The sequence below is a fragment of the Myotis myotis genome, unplaced genomic scaffold (assembly GCF_014108235.1).
Source record: "Myotis myotis isolate mMyoMyo1 unplaced genomic scaffold, mMyoMyo1.p scaffold_m19_p_1, whole genome shotgun sequence".
Taxonomy (NCBI): domain Eukaryota; kingdom Metazoa; phylum Chordata; class Mammalia; order Chiroptera; family Vespertilionidae; genus Myotis; species Myotis myotis.
The window spans coordinates 215038018-215062995 of NW_023416313.1; the positions used below are offsets into that span (position 1 = coordinate 215038018).

A 24978-nucleotide genomic window follows, 5' to 3' on the forward strand; every position below is an offset into this window, starting at 1 on the left:
TCCGAAAAGCTCTGCCAGCTCATCTTACATTCTTGCAAGTGGCAGCCAGACCACGAAGTGGGCCTCTTAGACAAGCGAGGTTGGAATTCGCTGACACGCAGAAATCATCAGTGATAGGTATTTATTTTAACTGATGCTATTCATTTAGAGAGTCCTTATTAGTCAGGATACTTGGATATACATGCCCCCAAAATACAAACACAAACCAAGTTGAGTTCAGTAAAAGCGGGGGTTTATGAGCTCATCTAGTCCAACCATGGGAGGGCGGTGGTGGCTCCTCGTGCTGCCTCTTTGCCTTGGTGCCGCTTCTTGGGCACTGGCTGATTATACACCGCAGGCCCTTGGATGCCAGCACATTCTCTAGCTCAGGGGTGGGGAATGTCTGGCCGTGAGGCCATATAAGGGCCCGCAAAACCATTTGGTCTGGCCCTGCCAAGGCATTAGGGGTGAGTTAATGAAATGTTTGACCAAATACAGCAGGCTAATTTTTAAGTTGATAGTTTTGTATGGCCTGCAAATAATGTTACAAATATCCAAATGGCCGTTGGCAGGAAAAGGTTCCCCACCCCTGGGTTAGAGCCTCCAGACCCGTGATAAGAAGCACCGGGTGGCACTCTGCCTGGATGGGTCCCGTAACCAATCCCGGAGGCCAACGAGCTCCTGTCTGAAGCTGGCACCTCCCATTGGAATATATGTTGTAAGTTGAGGGTGAGGACTGGAGAAAGATGCCCTGATATAGCTATTGGCACCCATCTCATCCCTGTAAGCACCCCAACTTGGACCTATGCAGCTGCAAAAGTTTAAAAGTGAAAACTTCCTATTTCAATTCCCACCGATGACAAACTTAAAGAGGACGTTTCCCGGAGTCTGAGAAGCACTACACACAAAGGACAAACTCAGAGTTGGCCTTTCTACACGGCACCGGCTTCTTGTCAGGATGCCCTCCCTGTCCTGCTCGGAGCGTAGGAAATGACACGGTCACAGCAGCTCTGCTGGCAGATGTCATCAGGCTCAGACCTGGGTTCTAACCCCTCACTGCCACGTGTGTCAAATAAACAGAATGAGCTCATCCTGAAAATGCGCGCGCGCACACACACACACACACACACACACACACACACACACACACACAAAATCACAGCCCACAGAGGGAACAACCCAGTGTGCTATGGTGACCATGAGCTGGGGGCAAGTTCAGCACGATCCTTTTCACGATTCTCTGAAGTCCTTTCTCACTGCAAGTAGGTCTGTCCTTCTCACTCCCCTCCCTCCCGTCTCAGTCTACAATCTTTGCAAATAGTTCGTATTCTGGCTCAGAGACACTAAGCGGATGAAGAAACAGGGAATCGGGTCAAAAGCCATTCCACCCCGCCCCCAAGGAAGCCTCTGTTCCCATGTCACGTTTCTGCCAGATCTTAGTCAAAGTGTCAGCGAGAACAGCTGGCGAGGACTCGGCTTCCCCTCCTCTGTCGCGTATCTCGTGGGCATTTGCCTTAATGCAGCCAGAGCTTCGGAAACTAAAACAGTCTTAAACACTCCAGAAGGCATAACTTCAGTTCAACTGGGGAAGGATTGTTACCTTATTGCTGCACGGGGATGGAAGGTATTAAAAACTTTAGGAAAGTGCAGAAATGCTATCATAAATGTAATGAATTGTGTTTATCGAACACTCAACAATCACCAGGCACTGTGCCAGCCCCGGTACATACGCTACCTCCGTTCTCACAGAATACCATGAAGTACAACTATCTGATTGGCTGGAAAGGAGCGGCTCAAACACATCAGATTTGCTGGAGGCAGAGGTTGGCCTCTGCACCCAAGACTGGCCAGCTCCAAGGGCTATCCTCCTCTCTCCCGGTCCCATGACGACACCTGCACGTGGGACACCTACCAAGTGTCATGGACGCCAAACAGATTATCATCTAATCCTCACCATGATTACACGATTCTTGCAAGACTGGAATTTTGGAATTTAAAGTAGTTCACAATATTTTGCATAACTTTTCCCAAGTAGACAGCAATTAGGTAGCACGGCAGGGAACGGATCCAGGTATGTCTGATTTGAAAAACTGGGGTCTTTCATCTTCATGCCATCATTCGAAAAGGCCAACCGGACAGCTGGGTATGGAGACACCGGAGAAAGAGAAGCAGGAGGGTGGAAGGGAGAGGTTTATTCTTGCAGACTCACAACAAGCAGTGATAAATGCCTAAGTGCACGGGCTGTGCACACACACACACACACACACACACACATGCATACACTCCTAACCTATCACACACTATGGCACATACTACCCAGGAGTTCTCAGCCACACCTTTCAGTCGTCAAGGGAACCAAACAAGAACACAAACTTGACCTCTTGCTGTTTACAGGTGGAGCCTTTTAAGTTCACTTCTGAAACTATAAGGTGAACAGCTCGATCAGAGGAGATTCTAAAAAATTCTTCTTCATCGTAACCTCTTGGCGATTGTATAAAAGTATCCCTGGGCTTCCATGTAAGCACGGTTAGCCAGGACTCCAGGGAATGGCTTTCCAGTTGTATCTGGAGATGGAGCACTTTGATAAAAGCAGGCTCTACAGTACATGATCCAAGGTTGCCTAATCTTTACATTATAATCTAACTTACACAACTTCATAGACAATGACACATTTTACATGCTCAAGAATTAAACTATAAGGAAATATTCCTGTTGATGAATGATAATGGGTATAAAATATCTATATCTATGTCTATCTAATAGTATAAAATTCAGATAGACCCAAATAAAATATCCGTTCTGTTAAGGGGTGGTTCTCCCATGGTATTAATAATCTCTGAATGAATTTCAGGATTTCCCTTTTTCTCTATCTAGTCTCTAATGCACCTTACAGTTAGCTGTTTACGAAAGTCTGAGTGGAGACAAAAAGGGAAATGAAGCACCTTAAATACTGAATGAAAGAAGACAACGTAATATCCATTCCCATCTTTTTGTCTTGTCATTTCATTACAAAGTGCTTTTAAGCAGTATCACAGGATTCTCTTCAAACCGCTGTAGAGTATCTAAGCATCTAAAGTGGAAAACTGTTTAGAACTATTTATGCCATTTTGACCAACAATCAGTCCAGGTTTTGGACCTCGAGCAGGAAAATTCTTCAGGCCTTATTTTCCCCATCTACAAAATGGGAATCATAATACCTAATGCATAAGGCTCATAAAAGAGCAATGTAAAGAATACATACAGCCGGACACACTGGGTCACAGTCTGTATGATTCCTCTTACATGACATGTCCAGAGTGGGCAGGTCCACAGAGACAGACAGATTGGCGGTTGCACACTGAAGGCCCTGGTGCCACTTTAATCATCAGAGTCTGGTGTTGGCTTTTCAGGGGTCCCACCCCCCTGGCTTCTCTGCACAGCAGGGGTTCCTGCCCTTCCCGCCTGAAAGTCTGTGCCCTCCCCATTCAGTGACCTCATTTCTGACTAAGCAGTTTCTTTGTTATTCTGACTAAGCTCTTTCTATCATAACTCTGGGTCTTCAATGTGGATCTTTTCCCTCTTTTCATTCCATACCACCCGAGAGCCTCATCCATGCACATAATTTCAATGGTCATTTCTGGATTCACACCTTCCAAAGCTCCCTCTCCCTCCCTGACTTCCCTCTCCTGAACTCAGGCCTCAGTGTCCACCTCCTACTGAACATCACCCCGAAATAGCAGGGGTCAGGTCACGCATACCTGCCTGGCAGGTGCGCGGCTTTATAGTGCAGGAGCAGGGAGGACCTCTTGGACAATCCAGTATGGAGTCCTGTCCGCCACGACAGTTATGTCAAGTGCTGTGTCAAGCCTGAGGTGATGGGGTGTAACGGGAATACCCTTAGAAGGAGCCTGGGACACCCCAAACCACAAGTGTGGCCACTGGGATAAGGACTCCACCTGGACATGAATCTGAGGGGGACCTCCACCCCTGGGGCTGTAAGAACTCGGAGCTCTGACCACCCAACGCTCGAGGCTGGGCTGTCCCTCGGGTCATGCTCGGAGCCCTGCCGACTTCCTCTCCACCCGACTGCAGGCGCCTGGCTTGAGACCGAAGCCCGTGTCTCCACCTACAGACGCGGCCAGGGACCAGGACTCACACCAGACACTCGCCCTGCTTGCTCCTATTGCATAAGCTGCCCTCTCTGTGTGCAACCTGCGCGGGCCTCTACGGCTTATTGGGAAGTCTCCCCTGACAAACCTGGCACTGTGGACAGGCTCAGGTGAGTGACGCCTTTCGGGGATGCTCCCTAGCTCGGGACGCTGGCCCAGAGGAAGCTCTCAGAGCCATGTCCCCAGTGGAACCCACAACTCCCTGACTTCCACCTCTGTTCACCAGACTGCCGATGTCTCAGGGGCAACACTGGCTTTTCATGGAAACGGTTACTACAGACGGTACGGGTAGGGGTGCGGGTGGGGGTGGGGGTAGGGGTAGAGGTAGGGGTAGAGGTAGGGGTAGATAAAGGGAGAGAGAGGGAGAGAGAGGGGAGAGAGAGAGAGAGAGAGAGAGAGAGAGAGAGAGAGAGAGAGAGAGAGAGAGAGAGAGAGAGAGAGAGAGAGAGAGAGAGAAGCTGAAATTAAGGCAAACATGGGCTACTGGCTGGCCCCTGCCACGCTGCAGATCAGGCGCCGGGTACCTACAGATTGGGCAGACCTGGATTCCCAAGGGCGGCAAAGGTCAGAACTGACCAGCAGCTTCTTTCAAAATTGCATTTCCTTATATTTTTTAAACAAACGTACAAACATGCTCTCAGTGACCGCCTAGAGCTTGGGTGATGAGAAGAGCTGGGCAGCACCCCTTTAGATTCACCTGATGGCAGACAGCACCAGCCAGCTGACTTCACCGTTGTAGTTACATAAATATATGTACCAATGACTCAGTGCAGAACAATAGGACGAATGATGCCAAGAGAAAGGGCGCCTCCTAAAATCCAAAGGGCTTCTAGGCCGAGGAGGACAGAAGGCAATTAGGAGGGGAAAATGTAGAGAAGGTTCTTTTCCCCTTTCTATTATTAGTTTTTTTTTTTTTTTGCTGTTGTGTGAGTGTGTGTGTTTTAAACTGGTGTGCCCGAGGGAAAGAATCCGGAGACTTATGCATTAGGCAGTTGCCCTCATTTTCAAAATGCACAAAAGAGTCAGCCTGTGGAGCAGATTAGATGAAAGAAGCCAAAGAGCCCGGGGCTGCGACCAAATGTGAACGGAAGAAGAATGGGGGGGCGGGGGTAGTCTGACAGAAGCTGGGATCCATGGGTCCTCATGGAGAAAATGCCTTCGACCAGAGGCCCGAGACCTTGGCAGACCCCGAGGTCCGCAGCGCCATCCTGGTTCAACTGGGAAAGACACGCGGGTGGAGCTGGCAGAGAGAATGGCAACCGAGTATAGAGGAGTTTGGTAGAACCCTTCCTTTGAGAGGCTTTGGAATTTCCATTTTGAATCTACCAGCCAGAATTCGTGACCAGAAACCTTAGGCAAGAAACAGTGTCAAGGCTGCTAAAACCTTCACTCTTACCAAGCATTCTGGAGGTGCCAGGCAGTGGGCTGCATGGATGTTTCTACACTCACATTCTCCTTTAATCTCCACAACGATTTGGGAGACGCGTCTCAAGGCCCCATTTTACAATGTTCAAACCTGAGGCCCCAGGTCAAACAGCTGGGGCCCAGAGATGCAGGCATTCAAATCGAGGTTGATGCAGTGGGAAAATCTCTGCTCTTCCGCCCGCTATCCACACATGCGCTCTGACCTCTCAAAGAAGCAGTCCTATTTATAAGAAATCCTATATAATAATCCTAGAGAAATATGCAAATTAGCCAGGACGCCGTAACATCATGACCGAACAGCAGGGACCTGAGGCTGCATGGCGCCTGGCCCGGGCCTCAGGCCACGCCCTCCACCCCATGGGGCTTGGCAGGGACCTCAGGCTACACCCCCCACCCCGTGGGGCTTGACGGGGAGCTCAGGCCGCATGCCTTGTCTGAGATAAAGAGATGCACAAATGGTTTTTCAGATCTATGTTTAAATCTCACAGAATGGGGGCAAATCCAGACTTCTGGCCCGCCAACTGGACCAGAAGGGCAAGTTTTGCCGGACACAGGGAAACCATGGCCAGAGGACTTTAGCCCTGTTTTATTTTCCCAAGGCTCACAGTTTTGGCAAATGTTACAGTAGCGAACTCTGGTTGGGAATCTGGCATGCTCTGAATGGTTTACTAATACGATTGTACCAAATCCCCACAAAAACCTTCAGACAGACAAGCGTTGTTATTATTATTATCCCCACAGAGGCTAAGCCGGTTGCCCGAGAAGCCAAGGCAGGGTTCGCTTCCAGGTTGCCCACGTGGATAATTCACTGCCTCCCGAAGACCCAGGAGACCTCTGAGAAGCGCCCTGTTGGAGGATGGGGACCTCCGGCCGGCCTGCCACCCCCTCCTCCCTCTCCTTGGCTGCAATGCAGACGCAGCTGCTGGAGGGAGCACTCTTTCTCCTCTAAGCTAGCGCTAAGCCTCAAAATCATTTGACCTACTTTTAGGGAAATTGCTAGAATGGGATAGCGTGGGTACTCCGCAGAAAATCCCTGCCACCCCGTCGTCCCTGAGGCCCACTCCCCATGCCCAGGCAGACAGTGAAGACTCGGGATGTCACGTGGCTCGCCCAAGGTCACGTTTGCCATGTGGCAGTGTTGGAACCAGAACCACGGTCCCTTCCTGGACTTGTAACCGTGCACTCTCTCCACTCCAGGGTGTTTCTGCTTTACTAGTACTTGCTCTGGAGACTGTCATGGCACAGAATACAGCCGAAGTGAGGCACGGCATACATTTCAGCAGTAAAGATCCCTGGCATAGGGCTGGCAGAGAGTAAGGGCTGTGCCGAGTGGCAGTACGCAACCAGATGATCTCCCAAGACAGTAAGTACACGAAACTACCTAGAACTTAGGAAACAGCGTTCCCCAGAGGAAGTCACCTCAGTCATCATCGCCCCCGAGCATGGTTCCCCAGCAGCGAGCACTGGGCGTACTCTCAGGACAACGTTCATCTCACAGGGGAAGAACGTGTCTCCTTCCTGCTGGCGGGCCGCAGCAGTGCCATCCTGCTCTGGGCGCCGGACACGCCTCGAAGGTCCTCTTTCTGTCTTATTAGCTCATCCAGTGGGTTGTCAGAAACGAATGGAAATAAAAATCTGTGGTGTGTGTGATGGAATTTAATTCCACTACCGGATCCTATAGAAATGGATTTAATACCAATGAGGGGCCGATGCTGGGGTGACGAGGAAAAGGAAGTCGAGGGAGAGCCAGGAAGGCCGCAGGGTGTTAGTGACTGCGCCGTGGCTGCGTCAGCCCTTCACAGGGTGTGTGGTCTGACCCCAGCACAGGCCGTAAGTGGTGCAGGAGGCGGGCCCTGGGCTTCCCTGGAACTCCAGCCTCATCCAGTGCCTGACACACAGAGATGGGTAGTAAAGAAGTGCTGTGGGTGGGGTAGTGTGGGCGAGCAGGGAATACCTGCTCAGAGGAAGAGCTGGAAATAGGACAGGTGGGTCCAAGCGGTCAGCTGGCACAGAGCTGCAAGGGCAGCAGCTTGTCTGGGAACAAAACTCTGTAGGGGGCTGAGGCCGACAGGGCCTGTGAAGGCCGACAGGAAAGAAGTGGACGATCAAACCGGGTAGTGTGTAGCCCAGTGGTTCTCAACCTTCCTAATGCCGCGACCCTTTAATACAGTTCCTCATGTTGTGGTGGCCCCCAATTTCATTGTTACAAATTGAACATAATTAAAGCATAGTGATTAATCACAAAAACAATATGAAATTATATATGTGTTTTCCGATGGTCTTAGGCGACCCCTGTGAAAGGGTCGTTCGACCCCCCAAAGGGGTCGCGACCCACAGGTTGAGAACCGCTGGTGTAGCCACTTCCAGCAGAAGCACGAATTGAACACGGACAGCGATGCCATCTGCAGTTCTGGGATGAAACCTCCAGGGACCAGATGAAGGTCAGACCAGGGGTGAGAAATGTCTTTAAAGAGGAATCACTGATCATTAAAATAATTCACCTGAGGGTGATGTTTAACGTCACCTAATTTTAAGTTTGATGGGTGAATGAATTATGGGGGGTGGGAGGGTAGCTAGGGAGTTTGGAAAAAAATACAAAACACGTTACTCTTTTAATGAGGACAATAAGAAACAGCATTAGTAGAATTAATAAACTTGTATTTCAAACACACAGAAACCAAAATCGAGACACATGGTGACACGCAGAGGGGACACCTGTCAGCTAGCCACCCTGCGGGGCTCCGATGAGCCACACTCCCCTCTGGTGAGCCCCGTCCTGGGTCTGCCTGAAACAACGGGTGTCCCCTCTGGCACTCCGCTCCGTCTCCATTGTACAAGAACTGAAGTGCTCTCTAGTCGAGGGGAACTGCTCACATTTACAATTGTCTCTAGCAGCCTAAATGGCATTTAAAATAAGTGCTGTGAATTGATGAAATGACCAATTATGTTAACTACCCATGCCTGGTGTAATCCAAACCAAATCTTACCCCATTATCCTCAAAACGGCGAGGTGACTCAGCAGGCCCTCCTGCCAGCGATTCTGCAAGAACCAAAACACACAGGCCGCCCTCGAGTGGGACCTCGAGTACTTCAGTTAATTCTTGCAATTGGTTTTTGTGCTGGAAAATAAAATAACCGTACTACATTTCTCCTCAACAGCGTACGCACCACGCAACTGCCAGACAACACTGCCACCATTATGTCATTTTGTCCCACTCACTCCATTATCCCCTCTTCTCTGTATCCCATTATTCTCTTTAAACACCTCTCGGTGGGTGTGATGTCATCCCAAAGTGCCCGAGTCCCTCGTCACCCGCACCTGCCCCGTGACAACCCCGTGGCTGTGATGCTCTCGGGATCCTCTCGTGCCTGCATACTCTCGCTGCGGCCCCTTCTTGCAATGCTTTTTTTCCCATTTCCAAGGCCCCCATCCATCCATTTTTTAAGACTTCACTCAAGTGTCAACTCTCCCAAGAAGTGACAGCCCCTCCGCTCCCATCCCCCTGACAAGAGCAAGTGGGTCCTCTACACAACGTGACTTGTCCGCTTCCTTAGCTGCTCTGCATTCTAGTAGCTCAGCCCCAGGACCACTCCGCCCAGCAGGGCCTCCCCGTGCAGCTGGTTCAGCCAGCTCTGCTCCAATGCGGTCCACAGCCAGGCTGGGCTTCTGCTGGCTGGTCCCTGGGCCTGTGTCACCTGATAGAACAGTGGTTCTCAACCTCCCTAATGCCGCGACCCTTTCATACAGTTCCTCATGTTGTGGTGACCCCCAATTTCATTGTTACAAATTGAACATAATTAAAGCACAGTGATTAATCACAAAAACAATATGTAATTACATGTGTGTTTTCCGGTGGTCTTAGGCGACCCCTGTGAAAGGGTCGTTCGACCCTCAAAGGGGTCGCGACAAACAGGTTGAGAACCGCTGCGATAGAAGCTTCATCTTCTACCCCACTTCCCAAAACGGGGCTCTTTAGGGAGCCCTGCTCATCTGCAACCCACTCCCTGTGGCTGGAACCTGTTAACAGAGTTCTTGCCTATAATCTGATGTCTAGAAAAACGTCCTCCTGCTTGTTCGAGGGAAAATGAAGGTATGTGCGCATATTTTTAAAAGTAAAGTACAAAGATGAAGAAGCAAGCGTAAGTCAGGGCGTTTTCGTCTACCTGAGTCTAACCTGACCCTTCCGCTGGTAGGACAGGGCAGCCCCCTTCTTCATACACCGTTGCCTTTTTGCAAAACTTTTGCTTGTGGGCTTCAGCGAGTTCTTTTTTTTTTTTTAAATATATTTTATTGATTTTTTACAGAGAGGAAGGGAGAGAGATAGAGAGTTAGAAACATCGATGAGAGAGAAACATCGATCAGCTGCCTCCTGCACACCTCCCACTGGGGATGTGTCCGCAACCAAGGTACATGCCCTTGGCCGGAATCGAACCTGGGACCCCTCAGTCCGCAGGCCGACGCTCCATCCAGTGAGCCAAACCGGTTCCGGCATTCAGCGAGTTCTTGATGAGCCCGTACCACCCACCAAAGAAACACAGAAATATTAATTAGGATAGTTCGAAAAACCTTGTCACAATAAGTGTCTGGAGAACTCTATAGACAGAGCTAGCAAATGAAGAAGAAATAGCACAGAAAAACAAAGTTGACAAATCCCGGCCCACACTCCCAAAGTCTCTCCAAGATCCTTCTGATTTTCACATGTACAAAGAAATAAATGGGCTGCACCAAACTGGATGTGGCTTCAATGAGCTTCTGACGTACGTCATAATTTCATTCTCAATGCCTCGAGTAATTAGGATTGTTAACCCTATCAGGACGAGAAAAAAGGTCTCCCACCCACGAGACAGACTCTCCGCCAAACCACTCAACTTCAGAAACCCTATCAATGTTGATCCTCAGGCTTTTGCCTGAAACAACCCAAAAATAAGGTGCTTAGAGCAAATCTTACCTAATGTGAAACTCAATGACTAAAAATCCTATAAGAAAATGCTCTAAGTAAATTAAACCCCTTTTCTGAAAATAATTCAAACACCAGTGATATTCATTGCTATAGATCTAGAGGGAAAGGGAGGGTACACAGCCCTTTGAAATTCCCTGGAAGAAAGCCAAAGGCTCATCAAGGTCGATTTCCATATATACCATCTAAAGGGGGAACAGAGGAGATTTTATAAAAATTATGTATTAATTTCTGAAAGCGGAGGGAGTTCTCCTTTTTTCTTAATTAGGATGTCTATGGTGGTCATTAAAATTAGCATTACTCAAACCTGCCTGCCTAAATTTCACCCTGTACCAAGCAAAAATGCAAAGACATTCTTAAGTTCCCAATTTCACAGGCTATTAGAGCGACAATATGCAATTGCATGGCCTATAAAACAACGATAAACATGTGACATCATTCAAAACTGTTTGAGCTACTCCAGAAACCTAAAGATAAATGTCACTTTTCTTAGCCACGTTTATATTCACCCACGTGGCCAGCCCTCAGCGTGTACATTTAAGGAAAAGAGGCTTAAACCTACCAAACAGGTCTAAACCAACCAAAATGCACTGGAATGCCTCACCTTAAGCCCAGTACAGTTCTAAACCTCTTGGTCCAACCAAATCCGCCTGATTTGGGCCCGGTGTACCACTCTGACACCTGGCCAGTCAACAGAGGCTGGTGGCCCGAGGAGCCAGCCAATTCCAGCTGATCTACAGAGCAGATATCCAAAACAGCAATCACCCAAAAGTACTTTCTAGAAGTATTTAGCATGCATCTTACTGCTATTTTAAACCATCTATTCTTCTTTAACTTTGGCTATTTCCAAAGAAATTTAATTGCAAAAGTCGAGATGAAAGTTTGAATTCCTCGAGCACACCGCATGGGAGCTTGGCACAGCAGCTGATCGTGGGCTGGTCAGCAGGAAGGCTGTCCCCCTGCAAATGATGCTTGCAGGGACAAGGGGTGTCTGAACTCTGAGCCTCAGAACTAACCACAGTCACCCATCCAGGTACGTGTGGATGTTAGGGGTCAGCCAGGAATACGTGGCCCTCCATGGTGAACAAATTGCCAACAGACACCCAAAACATCCGGAGCACTAAAAACACGCAACGGGGTTTGATTTTACCAGCCTGGTTGATGCTATTGTCACATCCGAACTGCCGCGTGATTCCAAGTTCACCAAAGCAAGCCAAGCACGTCTAGAATAGGACCAGTAACGATAGACCAAAAGGAGCAGTCCTGGTTTCAGACTAGCAATTCACAGCAACCAGAAGATGTGAGTAGGAAGAAATGACAGACCCGACCCACAGCAGTCACACTTCTCCAGTGCCCACTCCTCAATAGGACAGAACTCTGCTGGTTGGCACCAGAAGAGATGGTGGGGAAGGGGGAAGGGACTGGGTGCTTGTAGAGACCTACCTTGTAGAAGGGCTCCATTTCTCTTGAAGAAGGTACTGCCCGGCCAGATGGGTGGACCTGATGTGCTGAAACAGAAAAGAAAGCAGCGTAAGGATGGGCTCATTTACACCCACTCACCTATACTCTGAGCAACCCATGCTCTGAACATGTCACTCAAAATGACCTCAAAATGCTTTCCCAATTATGTATTACTAGAGGCCTGGTACACGAATTCATGCACGGGTGGGGTCCCTTGGCCTGGCTGGCGATCGAGGCCTATGGGGCGGGGAGGGGGGGAGGGGACAGCCGGCCAGGGGGAGAGACCCCGAGAGGTTGGCTGGGCTGGGAGGAAGGGAGGGAGGCAGCGGGAGATTGGCTGTGGGAGTGCACTGAGCACCAGGGGGCAGCTCCTACGTTGAGTGTCTGCCCCCTGGAGGTCAGTGCACATCACAGCAACTGGTCAACTAGTCGTTCCAGTCATTTGGTCTTAACGGTTGCTTAGGCTTTTATATAAATAGATTTATAACCTCTGAAAATGCAACTTTAAAAACCATTACTTTTGTTTTATGATGAATGGGTCGGGTCTGTCATTTCTTCATCTTTCACAGTGCAGAAACAGTCCATGTGGAATTGGGGTTACCATCTGGACCCTGCTACCTTCTGGGCATTAGAATTGTTTGCGGATAAACAAAATGGCAAATTCATACAGTTCAACGCCATTGCTTATAACTTTTGCTAACTTGTTCTTGGTTTTATGATTTTATGTGGCAAAGAACTTCTATCCCTGCCTGAGACCAGGTGGGTTTTCCAACACTTCCTGGTGCCACCTGCCTATTTATAAATGCAAACCTGCCTCTCTTGGCTTTCCCACCATCAAATCCTTAATATACAGACATGACCTTGATCGACTCTCTCCCTCCCCTACCTTCTTGTTTCTCATCCTGTTTTCAATTTCTTGGCTTAAAATGTTGCACTCCATCCCCTATAATACATTTTTCAAATGTCACCACCCACAGTCTGGTAACAAGAGAGGCAAGAAAATAAGGAAGATCAATATATCACAAAGACATTTTACTGCATTTATAGACAAGCATTTTCACTGTTTTAAAATACCCAGTGAAAAACTTTATAACCAAGCCTGCCTGAATGAAATATCCTTGGAGTGGAAAGCAGGTTATTCTAAATCAAGCAGTGAATGTTAGAAAGCACTTAGTTAAAAAAAAAAAAAAAAAAGTTACTACATCCAGCCCAAGAGGCAGCATAAGCTACTTTCAGCAAAATAGTTCAGGGCAGCTGAACTGGTTTGGCTCAGTGGATAGAGCGTCGGCCTGCGGACTGAGGGGTCCCAGGTTCAATTCCGGTCAGGGACATGTATCTTGGTTGTGGGCACATCCCCACTGGGGGGCGTGCAGGAGGCAGCTGATTGATCTCTCTCATCGATGTTTCTAACTCTCTATCCCTCTCCCTTCTTCTCTGTAAAAAAATCAATAAAATATATTAAAAAAAAATAGTTCATGGCAAACGATACTGGTTAACGCATCATCAATCACTTTCAATATTAAAAAAATAAAAAGCTGGTCCGAATAACACATGTGTAAATTGGGCAGATGGACACACGCAGGGAGAATAAGAAATCTGAAGGGCTATACGACTGATGACTGCTTCACTGATGCCCAGGGTCCCCAGTAATGCAATACTGTTAACGAAAGGAGAAATGCCAGGGACCCGTGCTGCTGATGGACACATCGTTACCAGAGGTACAAACAGTATCGCGGGTCCATGGACACATTCCATAATTGGGAAGTAGAAGGAATAAAAGAGCGACAGCGCAAAAACACTATTCAACAGCAGATGATGTCAAGTGTGCTAGAAAACACATTGTAACCTGCGATGTACATGAACCTTTTTGTTCTACTGTGTTTGGATCCACTGTACTCAGACTGAACGGGAATAACCCAAATCTGTGATGGCTTTTCCTGCAACCCTGACCCCCCCCCAGGTCTGGCCATGGTGGCCTCTGGGTGGCCAGGAGTTGCCCAGGGCAACAGCAGACCTGGCTGGGGTCGCAGGGCTGTGGGATGATGGCAGCAAGCTGATTTCTCTTCTGTCTCATTCCTGGCCTATTCCGTTCTGAGGCTTTGCAGCTCAAAGTTGAATGAAGAATAATATGCACTAAAAGGCTTAAGATTATCTTTTAACAACCCCAGCCAGCTCCTGGGATTTCACCATAAGAAAGCAGGAAGCAGCAAGCTGGCTGTTGCCAATACTCAATCACCTGATTTCTAAAGATATTTAAAAACCGAGGACTTCATTATAGAGGAGTTGGTGCTTCAAGAGAATTCAATAATTGAGTATTACTGCAGGAGCCTGAATATCTAGCTTACTGCCACCCAAATCTCCTCTTTATCCTGACCTGGATTTGGCTGAGAACCGAGTAGATGCCAGCGATGGGGTAAATGGGGAAGCAAGGGCGGGTAAATCCAGTGGTTTAGATAAGGAAAATTCTCTCTACCATAGAAATCTACTTAAAGGTTTCTACAACATCCTTTTAACGTAGCTAAGTCTCCAATCACTATTCCCGCTGCCCTGCTGTGTGGTCTGTGTAATCTGTAGCCGAGTAATGGAGAGAGATTTGACTGGCCACCCACCTGCTCTGGCCTGGCCCCCCATTGGGACTGATGAATTCACCTGTGGTCTTCCTGGCTCAAGGTAAACTGGTTCACATCACACTCATTACAAAGCTTTTGAGCTCACTGGCCCCATATTCTACATTCTTTTTTTTTTTTTGGATGGTCCCTCAAAATGACATCTTCTAACTATTAGCACATTCAAGGATGTATTAAGTGCTTACTGAGAACTGTGCTGGATGTTAAGAAGGACACAGGAAGTGAGGGAGGGGGATTAAAAGGCACCTTTTATGGCCTCCAGGAGTTTTACTGACATACTTACCTAGCTCCAACCTCCTAGGATTCTATCTAAAGGGACAGGAAATGCCCACAGAAAGGTCAATGGTTACAGTCCTGTGGCTGCAGGTAGGAGAAGCTGCAAACTGATTTTTTCCCTCGATGTGGAGTTGTTTCCAGTTCACTGGACTTTAAAGCTCAAAGTGAGCTTAAAACATTATATGAAATTACTTAAAAGTGTGTGTCAAGCCCAGTAATTCAGAGAAGGTGCTGTGGTCAAGGTCTTTGTGGGAGAACCTGAGTCACCCTGGAAACCACCCATTCATTCGGCAAACCAAGAGAGGAGGGTGGGGGACTCTCCACTCAGTGCTAGGTGCTGGCGACTTGTATATGGTCCCTGCCACCACTTCTCTAGGACCTCTTCAATCTACCAAAGCGGGTTTTCATTACCACACAATGGTGCTCACGTTGCTTGAAGCGGGGACAGCAAATTCCTGTTTACAGAGTAAGCCACCAACACGTTTCCAGGGAACCCTCCAATCCTGTGGGAGGGTAGGCAGGCAGGACTCACCTTCCTCCTTCTATGGACAAGGAGATAGAGGCCCTGAGCAGGGAGGGAATCACCCAAGTCATCTAGTGAGCAGCCCAAGACCACACCAGGGCTTGCGGGGCCAGCCCACTGTTCCCACACAAACACATCAACGGGCTGGCTTCATTCCTCACCTCCGGCTTTCCTCTTCCTGTCTCCCCGCACTGAACTCCTAGCTATCGCTCTGCATGGAAGAAGGCTGTGGATGGAATTTCACCAAGACTCTCTCCAAGGCTGCCCAGCCAGTGTGGTCCAGTGGTTGAGCATCGACCCACGAACCAGGAGGTCAGGGTGCAATTCCCGTCAAGGCACATGCCTGGGTTGTGGGCTTGACCCCCAGTAGGGAGCATGCAGGAGGCAGAGAGTGGATCAACGATTCTCTACCATCATTGAATCATTGATGTTTCTCTCTCTCTCTCTCTCTCTCTCTCTCCCCCCTCCCTCTCTGAAATCAATAAAAACATTTAAAAAAAATCTCTCTGAGGCAAAATCCCACGCTAGAAAAAGCAATCAGGCTAACCATATGTGAAACATGGCACTGGGCTCCTATTAGCAGAAACAATACAACACGGGGCCACAAATGTCTCATTTCAATGAGGTGCTAACAAAATTCCGTGAACTTCAGCAACTATAAGCCAAACCTGCTTTGTGACAAAGGAAGCCAACCAACAGGACCAGAAAGGCAGTTGTGAACTGGCATTTGAGAACATTGATCCATCGGATCGTTAAGACCAGAGCTGAGTCAGCAAATCCCAAGAGACGAGTGGTATCATCCTGAACAGCACACCCAGTGTCTGCCTGAGACTCACAGTCCACCATCGCTCCCTGGGCCGCACACTCTTGTCTGCATGGCTTCGAACTCCCAACGGGACACCGTGACTCAACAGGTCATGGACCCCTAAGGTGGCTCTTGGCGCAATGATGTGATCTGTCACGTGTTTTCTCTACACCCGTGACCTTCACCACCATGAGAATCGGCTGGACTGTAACTAAGACCCTGAGAGGCTCTGGCACCACCCACACCTGTACACTCACCAGCCTGGAGTTTCTCTAAGTCTAATGGAAAGCAAATTAAGGCCCTAGCCAGTTTGGCTCAGTGCATAGAGCATCGGCCTGCAGACTAAAGGGTCCTGGGTTTGATTCCGGTCAAAGGCACATGTGTGGGTTGTGGGCTCTTCCTTCCTCTCTGAAATCAATAAAAAAAATTTTTTCAAAAAAAAAAAAAAGCGCAAATTAAGAAAAGTACTTTTTTTCTAAGCTGCCAAATGTGACTAGGTGTATCTAAAAGAAAGAACAGGATACAACATGATGACCCTCAAGGACACTGCGCTAAGTAAAATAAGCCAGACACAAAAGAACGAATCCTACATATACATGGTTCTATTTCTATGAGGTCCCTGGAGGAGTCAGGTTCACAGATAGAAAGTAAAATGGTGGTTTCCAGAGGCCGGAGGGAGCGGGGAAGTCATTGTTTAGTGGGTTCAAAGCTTCAGTTTTGCAAGGAACTGGCTGCACAGCTATGTGCATGTGCTTAGTACTACTGATCCATACAATGGTTAAGATGGTTAACTGTAAAATGGTTAAGATGCTGTATTTTTTATGTTGCATGTATTTTACCACAACAAAACATTTCTGTATATTGATTTCAGAGAGAGGAAGGGAGAGGGGGAGAGAGAGAGAAAAAAAAAAAATCAGTGAATACACCTTGTACTGAGGATGGAGTGCCCGGACTGGGAATCAAATCTTGACATCCTGGTTCATAGGTTGCCCCTCAACCACTGAGCCACACCGGCTAGGCTAAACACTTTTTAAGATATAAAATAAGAAAAAGAATTAATACAAGACAGACTCTGAAAAAGTGAATCAAAGTCTAAAGAGTTCGGGGCACTGAAAGACCAACTTCTGTGCCGTAGTTCTGAATGGCCCCTGCAGGCAGCATTGCTGCTAGAATGGTCCAGAGCACACACACTACAAGGCAGAAAGCCCAACCTAACTGGGGAAGGGGACACAGCGAGACCAGCCTGCACTGATCTGGTACATACAGAGGCCAGAGTTTGCTCACTCTGCTTCAGGCAACTGAGCAGATTCCTGTCACGTACACTGAAAACTGTGCGAAGGCAATCCCTTTAGATAGTGAGACGTCTACCACCAGACGGTGTTTCCCCAAAGCAGTTGCAACGAAGGGGAAATTCCTAAGAAAATATTTGGAATTCTATTGCTCTAATTTTAACTGTGGATTAATCACCAGGAAATAAGAGGAAAACAAACATGACCTATGCCACCACACACTGACCCAACCTCCTGGGGGGCAGCAGGATGTGAGTCCTAGAAGTTTGGAATTTAGAAATCAGCGCAGTCTGACAAAGAGACATGTGTGGGATGGTCTCCAGTTTCACAAAATATCATAATTTGAGAAGCATCGCTAAAGAGTTCAGGAGGAACCAAGATGGCGGCATAGGTTAACGCCGGAGTTTGCTGCCTTGAACAACTACTTCAAAAGTGAAACTAAAAGACGGAATGGACATCACCCAGAACCACAGGAACGCTGGCTGAGTGTAAGTCCTACAACTAGGAGAAACGCATACGGACACTCAGAGGAGGCGCAGCGCTGAAGTCAAATTCTGAGGTGCGGAGTGCGCGGAGCGGGCTGGCGGCGGAGGGCGCGGTTGGCATTTTCAATCTGGAGGGAGTCGAAGACTCTGAGCTCCAGATACGGGCGAGTCTTTAGGGACCCAGACTCAAACGGGAGAAGCGGGACTGTCTGGCTTCGGCCAGAGCGAGTGCAGCTTTCTCTTCGAGGTTTGCAGCGGTCGCTGGGACTCAGAGAGGCAGAGCCCCTGGGGACAGGACTGAGAGCCGCCATAACTGCTCTCTCCGGCCCACCCTGTTGATCCTGTGCGACCCGCCCCGCCCAAGCCCTGCACACAGGCATTTGCCGAATAGCCTCAGGCAAACACCAGATTAGCACCTCCCTAGAGGACAGAAGTTCTCTCACTGCAGACACAGCTGATTCTCACAGCCACTTGGCCTGGAGGTCAAACCCTCCCTGGTATTAGCTACAACAATCAAGGCTTAACTACAAGACTGCGCACAAAGACCACTAGGGGGTGCACCAAGAAAGCATAACAAAGTGCGGAGACAAAGAAACAGGACAAAATTGTCAATGGAAGACATAGAGTTCAGAACCACACTTTTTTTTTAAAAAAACAATATATTTTATTGATTTTTTACAGAGAGGAAGGGAGAGAGACAGAGAGCCAGAAACATCGATGAGAGAGAAACATCGATCAGCTGCCTCCTGCACATCCCCCACTGGGGATATGCCTGCAACCCAGGTACATGCCCTTGACCGGAATCGAACCCGGGACCCTTCAGTCCGCAGGCCGACGCTCTATCCACTAAGCCAAACCGGTTTCGGCCAGAACCACACTTTTAAGGTCTCTCAAGAACTGTTTAGAAGCCGCCGATAAACTTAATGAGATCTACAAGAAATCTAATGAGACCCTCGATGTTATGTTGGGGAACCAACTAGAAATTAAGCATACACGGACTGAAATAACGAATATTATACAGACTCCCGACAGCAGACCAGAGGAGCGCAAGAATCAAGTCAATGATTTAAAATGCGAGGAAGCAAAAAAAACCCAACCGGAGGGGCGGAATGAAAAAAGAATCCAAAAATGCGAGGATAGTGTAAGGAGCCTCTGGGACAGCTTCAAGTGTACCAACATCAGAATTATAGGGGTGCCAGAAGATGAGAGAGAGCAAGATATTGAAAACCTATTTGAAGAAATAATGACAGAAAACTTCCCCCACCTGGTGAAAGAAATGGATTTACAGGTCCAAGAAGCGCGGAGAACCCCAAACAAAAGGAATCCAAAGAGGACCACACCAAGACACATCATAATTAAAATGCCAAGAGCAAAAGACAAAGAGAGAATCTTAAAAGCAGCAAGAGAAAGAAACTCAGTTACCTACAAGGGAATACCCATAAGACTGTCAGCTGATTTCTCAACAGAAACTTTGCAGGCCAGAAGGGAGTGGCAAGAAATAGTCAAAGTGATGAATACCAAGAACCTACAACCAAGATTACTTTATCCAGCAAAGCTACATTCAGAATTGAAGGTCAGATAAAGAGCTTCACAGATAAGGAAAAGCTAAAGGAGTTCATCACCACCAAACCAGGATTATATGAAATGCTGAAAGGTATCCTTTAAGAAGAGGAAGAGGAAGAAAAAGGTAAAGATACAAATTATGAACAACAAATATGCATCTATCAACAAGTGAATCTAAGAATCAAGTGAATAAATAATCTGATGAACAGAATGAACTGGTGATTATAATAGAATCAGGGACATAGAAAGGGAATGGACTGACTATTCTTGGGGGGGAAAGAGGTGTGGGAGATGCGGGAAGAGACTGGACAAAAATCGTGCACCTATGGATGAGGACAGTGGGTGGGGAGTGAAGGCGGAGGGTGGGGCAGGAACTGGGAGGAGGGGCGTTATGGGGGGGAAAAAAGAGGAACAAATGTAATAATCTGAACAACAAAGATTTAATTTAAAAAAAAAAAAAAAAGAGTTCAGGAGCTGAGAGTTCAGAATTCTCAGGGACATTTTATAAAACTTCTGAAGTATAAACCCGGAGTGTGTGGATGGTGCTGTTGGAGGCAGTGAGACAGACATGAGCAGAGCAGGGACGATGGGCAGGTACGGAAGGTCACCAGGTAGAAAGCCCCAGGTGCCCAGCAATGGACAATCAGTTGCAGGGGGGACCTTATCCCCAGGGTGACCTTTCCTCCCCTAGCGTGTCGCTGGTCCTGAGGTTTGGACCCCTGACCTTTCCTCCCTAGAGATAACATCTAGGCCTCAGTTTATTTCAGCTCCAGGCCCAGATAAGCAACAAAACCAGCCACGGCTGACGTCAGGACCAGCTGCATGGATAATGACCCCCAGCCTGAGACCACAACCCTGAAAGGACACACCTGGAAGGCTACTGAATGTTCTATTAAGCTCTTTCCCTGGGACAAACCCTAAAATCTCCACCCTCAAAAGCCTTAGGATGGAGGACCCAGTGGGGCCCCCAACCCCTCCCCCTGGCAGATAACCATTGGCTTCCTCACCCCCAAGCTCCAAGGCCCTTCCTTTGCCTCCATAAGTTGTTGCCTAAGCCCATTTCTCCTAGGAATTCCTAGAATACCCAATACATGTTCTCTTACAGTTTGGGTCTGGACTCTGCATTCTTTCCTGGACAGAACCCAAGTACTGAGGTTTGCTCTGGCCCACCCGTTAGACACCTGGGGTCATTCCTGCCGCCTGCAACAGCCCTACGATCCCCTCCCCCGCCCTCCCCAACACCCTCCCACATGCTTTTATTTTCTGATTACATAAAGTCTCTGTAACTTCTGACATTATCTCTTTAAAATCCTCTCAAATTTTAGCCTCCAAATACCCTTCTAACCTGGTTCTCCCATTCCTTCTCTCTGTTCTAAACATTCTTCCGGCTCTTTGTCCAGCCTTGACTCCACAATGATAGGCATTCCCACAGTGTTAGCCTCTCTTCTTTTCTACTCAATATTCCTTTCCTAGGAGAGTTCGTGGGCCCATGGAAAACCTAGCTTCCCGAATTTTGTGTCTCTGGCTGACCTTGTCTCCAGACCCCTGAAGCTATCTGGCTGCATCCTGACCTACCACATGGCGGTCACCTCCCACATCCCCCTCACCCTGCTCTGAACTTGGCTGAGAGTTCACAGCCCACAGAAGAGGGCTGACATTATTCTACTACGTGATTTTATAAAATAGCTATCTGCGTATCATAAGACAGAATTTTTTCAAACACTAAGGGTTAAAAAAATATATCTTATAGACATACATCTCTTAGAATGGAACTAGGCTATAGAGTAACATTTCTTCTTCACTATCATCAGCTCGGATAAAAACTGGAAAACCTTTAAAAAAAGGAAACAAAATTATAAATCTCATCATTGATGGTAAGTAAGAGCTTAGGTAATTTGGATTACTCTCTTCTGTGATTTCTTGATTACTTAGGAATATATAAATAACTAGATAAGTACATGTATATTTTTGATAGTATGGGATGCATGTTTGGGTGTGCTGAAAAAATCCTGCTGGAAGCCTCTGCTACAATTTTAGATGCATCCAGCTCAGGCTACATCTTAAGAACAGATGCAAAGGTGTTTATCATTATCTTTGTGCTACAGTTTCTAATTTTACATATGAAAACCAAGGCATCATTCAGCATAAAGTACATTATTTGCATGATATATTTGCATTTGTAAAACACCCACATTTACTTTTACTGCCTAATGGGCCCGATTAAAATGGGCCACTCTATATAAATGGAGCACACTGGTTCCCAACTCAATGGTGCTGATAAGAAAACGGCTCCTTTTAGATGCAAATGAACCTACTAATCACAATTAAAATGGTGGAATGGAGGAAAGCTGAGCAGCTGTTCCAGGAGCCACGCGTCCAGGGCCAATCCGGTTCCTAGGGGAATCTTCGGAGCAGCCTGGGACTTCCCAGAGGACATCTGCCCAGGGGCCAAGGGGATTGAGTGAACTTTCCCAAAATATCATAAAACAGAATGATGGCTGGGAGAGAGCAGGAGAAAGCCGGAATCTACGCTGACTGTGCAAGTGTGGCCATCAGCCTCCTCAAGGCCACAGGGTCTGGTTCAAAAGACAAAGCTGGAAGGGAGGATTGTGCTTGTAAAGCTCACAGAGGAAAGACATATATATGAGGAGTTAAGCAACTGAGACATCCCCTTAAAACAGTGCCATCGCTATGGAAAACAGTAGGGTGCTTCCTCAAAAAATTACACATAGGGTTACCATACGATCCAGTGGTTCCTGTTCTGGGTGTATACCCAAAAGAACTGAAATCAAGAACTTAGAGATAGCCTGGCCCGTGTGGCTTAGTTGGTTGAGCATCATCCAGGAGGTCAAGGTTGGATTCCCAGTCAGGGCACATGCTCAGGGTTAAGGGCATGATCCTCAGTAGGGGGCTTGCAGGAGGCAGCTGATATTCTCTCTCTCTCTCTCCCTCTCTCTCTCCCCCCCCTCCTCTCTGAAATATATATATATATATATATATATATCTCGACACCTCTTGAGTGAAACTATCATTTCGCCTTGATCTCAATGGCAGGTTTCATAAATCCTGGGGCCATCCCCCATCACCAAGAGTGAGGGAGGGCCGCCAACATGCACACCACATATCCCAAGTTGGAACATCGTTTTGAGGCTGCGACAAACCACCACACACCACCTGATACAGACAGTGCAAAAACCATCACCTCCTCGATTTCACTGAACTAACAGGACTTTCAGAGAAAAACCTCAGCAATGCAGACAAAGGTTTCTACGTAGGACCTTGATCCTTCAGGCTGGCAGAGATCAGGAGATGCAAACACGTAGGCCAAGTTTTGACAAGTCGGTTTCCTGGTAATTCCTGTAAGCTAACAACCAGTCAGACAGGAAAAGGACCTATAGGTGGGGCAACTGCGAATTCCCTGGGTGATTCATTTCCTCTTTCAGAGAGTCAGTCCCATCCCACACCCCAGCACTACGAGGAGGGAAATAAATGTTGATTCTGAAAAGCTGACACTTTAGAGCTGGACACCTCTGTCTAAACTTTACATCAAGGGCAGCAAATCTAGGCTCAAGTTGTATGTAACAGCACAGAAGTTGTTTGTTTGTTTTTAATCCTCACTCGGGATATGTTTTATTGATTTTAGAGAGAAAGGAAGGGAGGAGGAGGGAGAGAGAGAGAGAGCACGAGACACAGACAACAATATAAGAGAGAAACTTGATTGGTTGCCTCCCGTACACATCCCGACCAAGATCAAATCCAAAACCTAGGTATGTGCTCTGACTAGTGTAGGGGATGATGCTCCAACCACGTGTGCCTCCCAGCCAAGGTCAAAAGTTTATTTTTTTGTGAGGCATGTTTCCTATGGTTTACTGGATCTATTTATGGTTGGTTTTGAAGTGACAAAAAAGCAAATTTTCCATTTCCAGAAAGTAATCTCTTATGTCTGCCAAGGCAACAAATATTGTGACTGGCACCAGCACCTACATTATCCTGATACTTCTGACTGAGCATCAAGAGCTGGCCCTACCCCCAAAGATGCTCCCTCCACCCCTTCATCTCCCCGCCACCTCCCCCCATCACCTGTACCAAGGATCACTGCCTGCCTGTGACTTGCTCCTAGCCTGAAACTGCCCGGTATGTACCCCGAGCCTGCTCAGGAAAAGCAAGGAGGAAATGGTTGGGAAATCCAAGGAGTAAAATGGTTAACTGTAACACACCTAAACCTTACAGCCACTGGATTCTTCTAGAAAACTTACAGAAACAATCACTCCTCTCCTGAAAAGAAAACAAAGCAAATAATGTTGCTAAACTTCCTGGACAGGATTAAATTCAAAGAGAAACATCAGAGCAATCAAGTAACATTACTTCTGGGCAGTAATTTTTGACATGAGGTGCGCAAAAATTATTTGGTACTAGAAGAGACTTTTTAGAACACTCTTCCCGGGTATAAACAGTCAGGGTGCCTGTGTGTGAGGCTTTTTGTTCCGCTTCGTTCCGTTCTGCACGTCCCTCTTCTGTGAATTTCTGGGGCATAGAAGATTTACCACATAATTGAAGCTTTAGGCCTATCCAGGAAAACCTTAGCTTCCTGAAACCTCTGGGGGAACCTGACTCCCACAGACAGAGGTGCCTCCTGGTGCCTGGTTATTTCACTCACGGAGGGGCTCACACCCTCTGGGGCAGGGCTGGCCAGCTAAGAGCTCCTAAAGGACACAGTCCCCCTCCCACTCGCCTGCAGAGCCAAGCACTCAATGGGGCTTGAGAAGGTCTTCCCAGCAGGCTGGCTCTGCCCCGTTCACCCGCCCTGCCCCGCCCCTCCCCAAAGGCAACGCCCAACACAGCAGCTCCGCCCAACACAGCAGCTCTGCCCAACACAGCAGCTCAGTGCCATCCAGGGCTGGGACTGCTGTTCAGGCCTTGGGCTTTCCAGGGGAGACTGAGGTTTAGGGCTTTGCTTACAACGCTTGCATTAAACCTCAACCATTTCGTATCTGGCTATGCACCGCCTTTCCCGAGCTCCTCTGTGACCTTTGTTCAAAACCACCCCCTGGCTCCCTGGGGCCTGTGCCGTTTCCAAGTTCCTTTGCTCTAAGCAACAGCTCACCTGGCGCCAGCTTCATCCCCGGCCACCCCCTAGCCTTGTCTGGCCATCCCAGGTTGTTCATGGGCCCCTAGACACAGCCTCTTCCCTCTGTCTTCACTCGCTGGGCTGCCCCAGTGGGAACCCTCCCTCCCTCTCTTCTCTTTGCAAACTCAAGCATTTTTTTACAAGCCTGCTCTTTCTTCCCATCCCCCTCAGCGCCCAGAGCAGATCCAGCCTTTCCTAGGCTGTGGCCTTTATATGCATCACTCTGTACGTGCTGACACGGGACACACTGATTGTGTGGCTAGACTGTGAGCTCTCAGGGGACCACAGTTTAGTCCTATTGAAGTTCTCAG

General features: G+C 48.0%; 1 protein-coding gene across 9 annotated transcripts in view; it reads right to left on the reverse strand.

The window, feature by feature from the left end:
• FOXN3 (forkhead box N3) overlaps window positions 1-24978 on the reverse strand; it is a 369468-nt gene that overhangs the window by 104486 nt on the left and 240004 nt on the right. For all 9 annotated transcript variants that reach the window (XM_036315184.1, XM_036315194.1, XM_036315160.1 and 6 more), the window contains one exon: window positions 11954-12018. In XM_036315184.1, the coding sequence (XP_036171077.1) occupies window positions 11954-12018 (65 nt within the window). The remainder of the gene's footprint in view (window positions 1-11953; window positions 12019-24978) is intronic.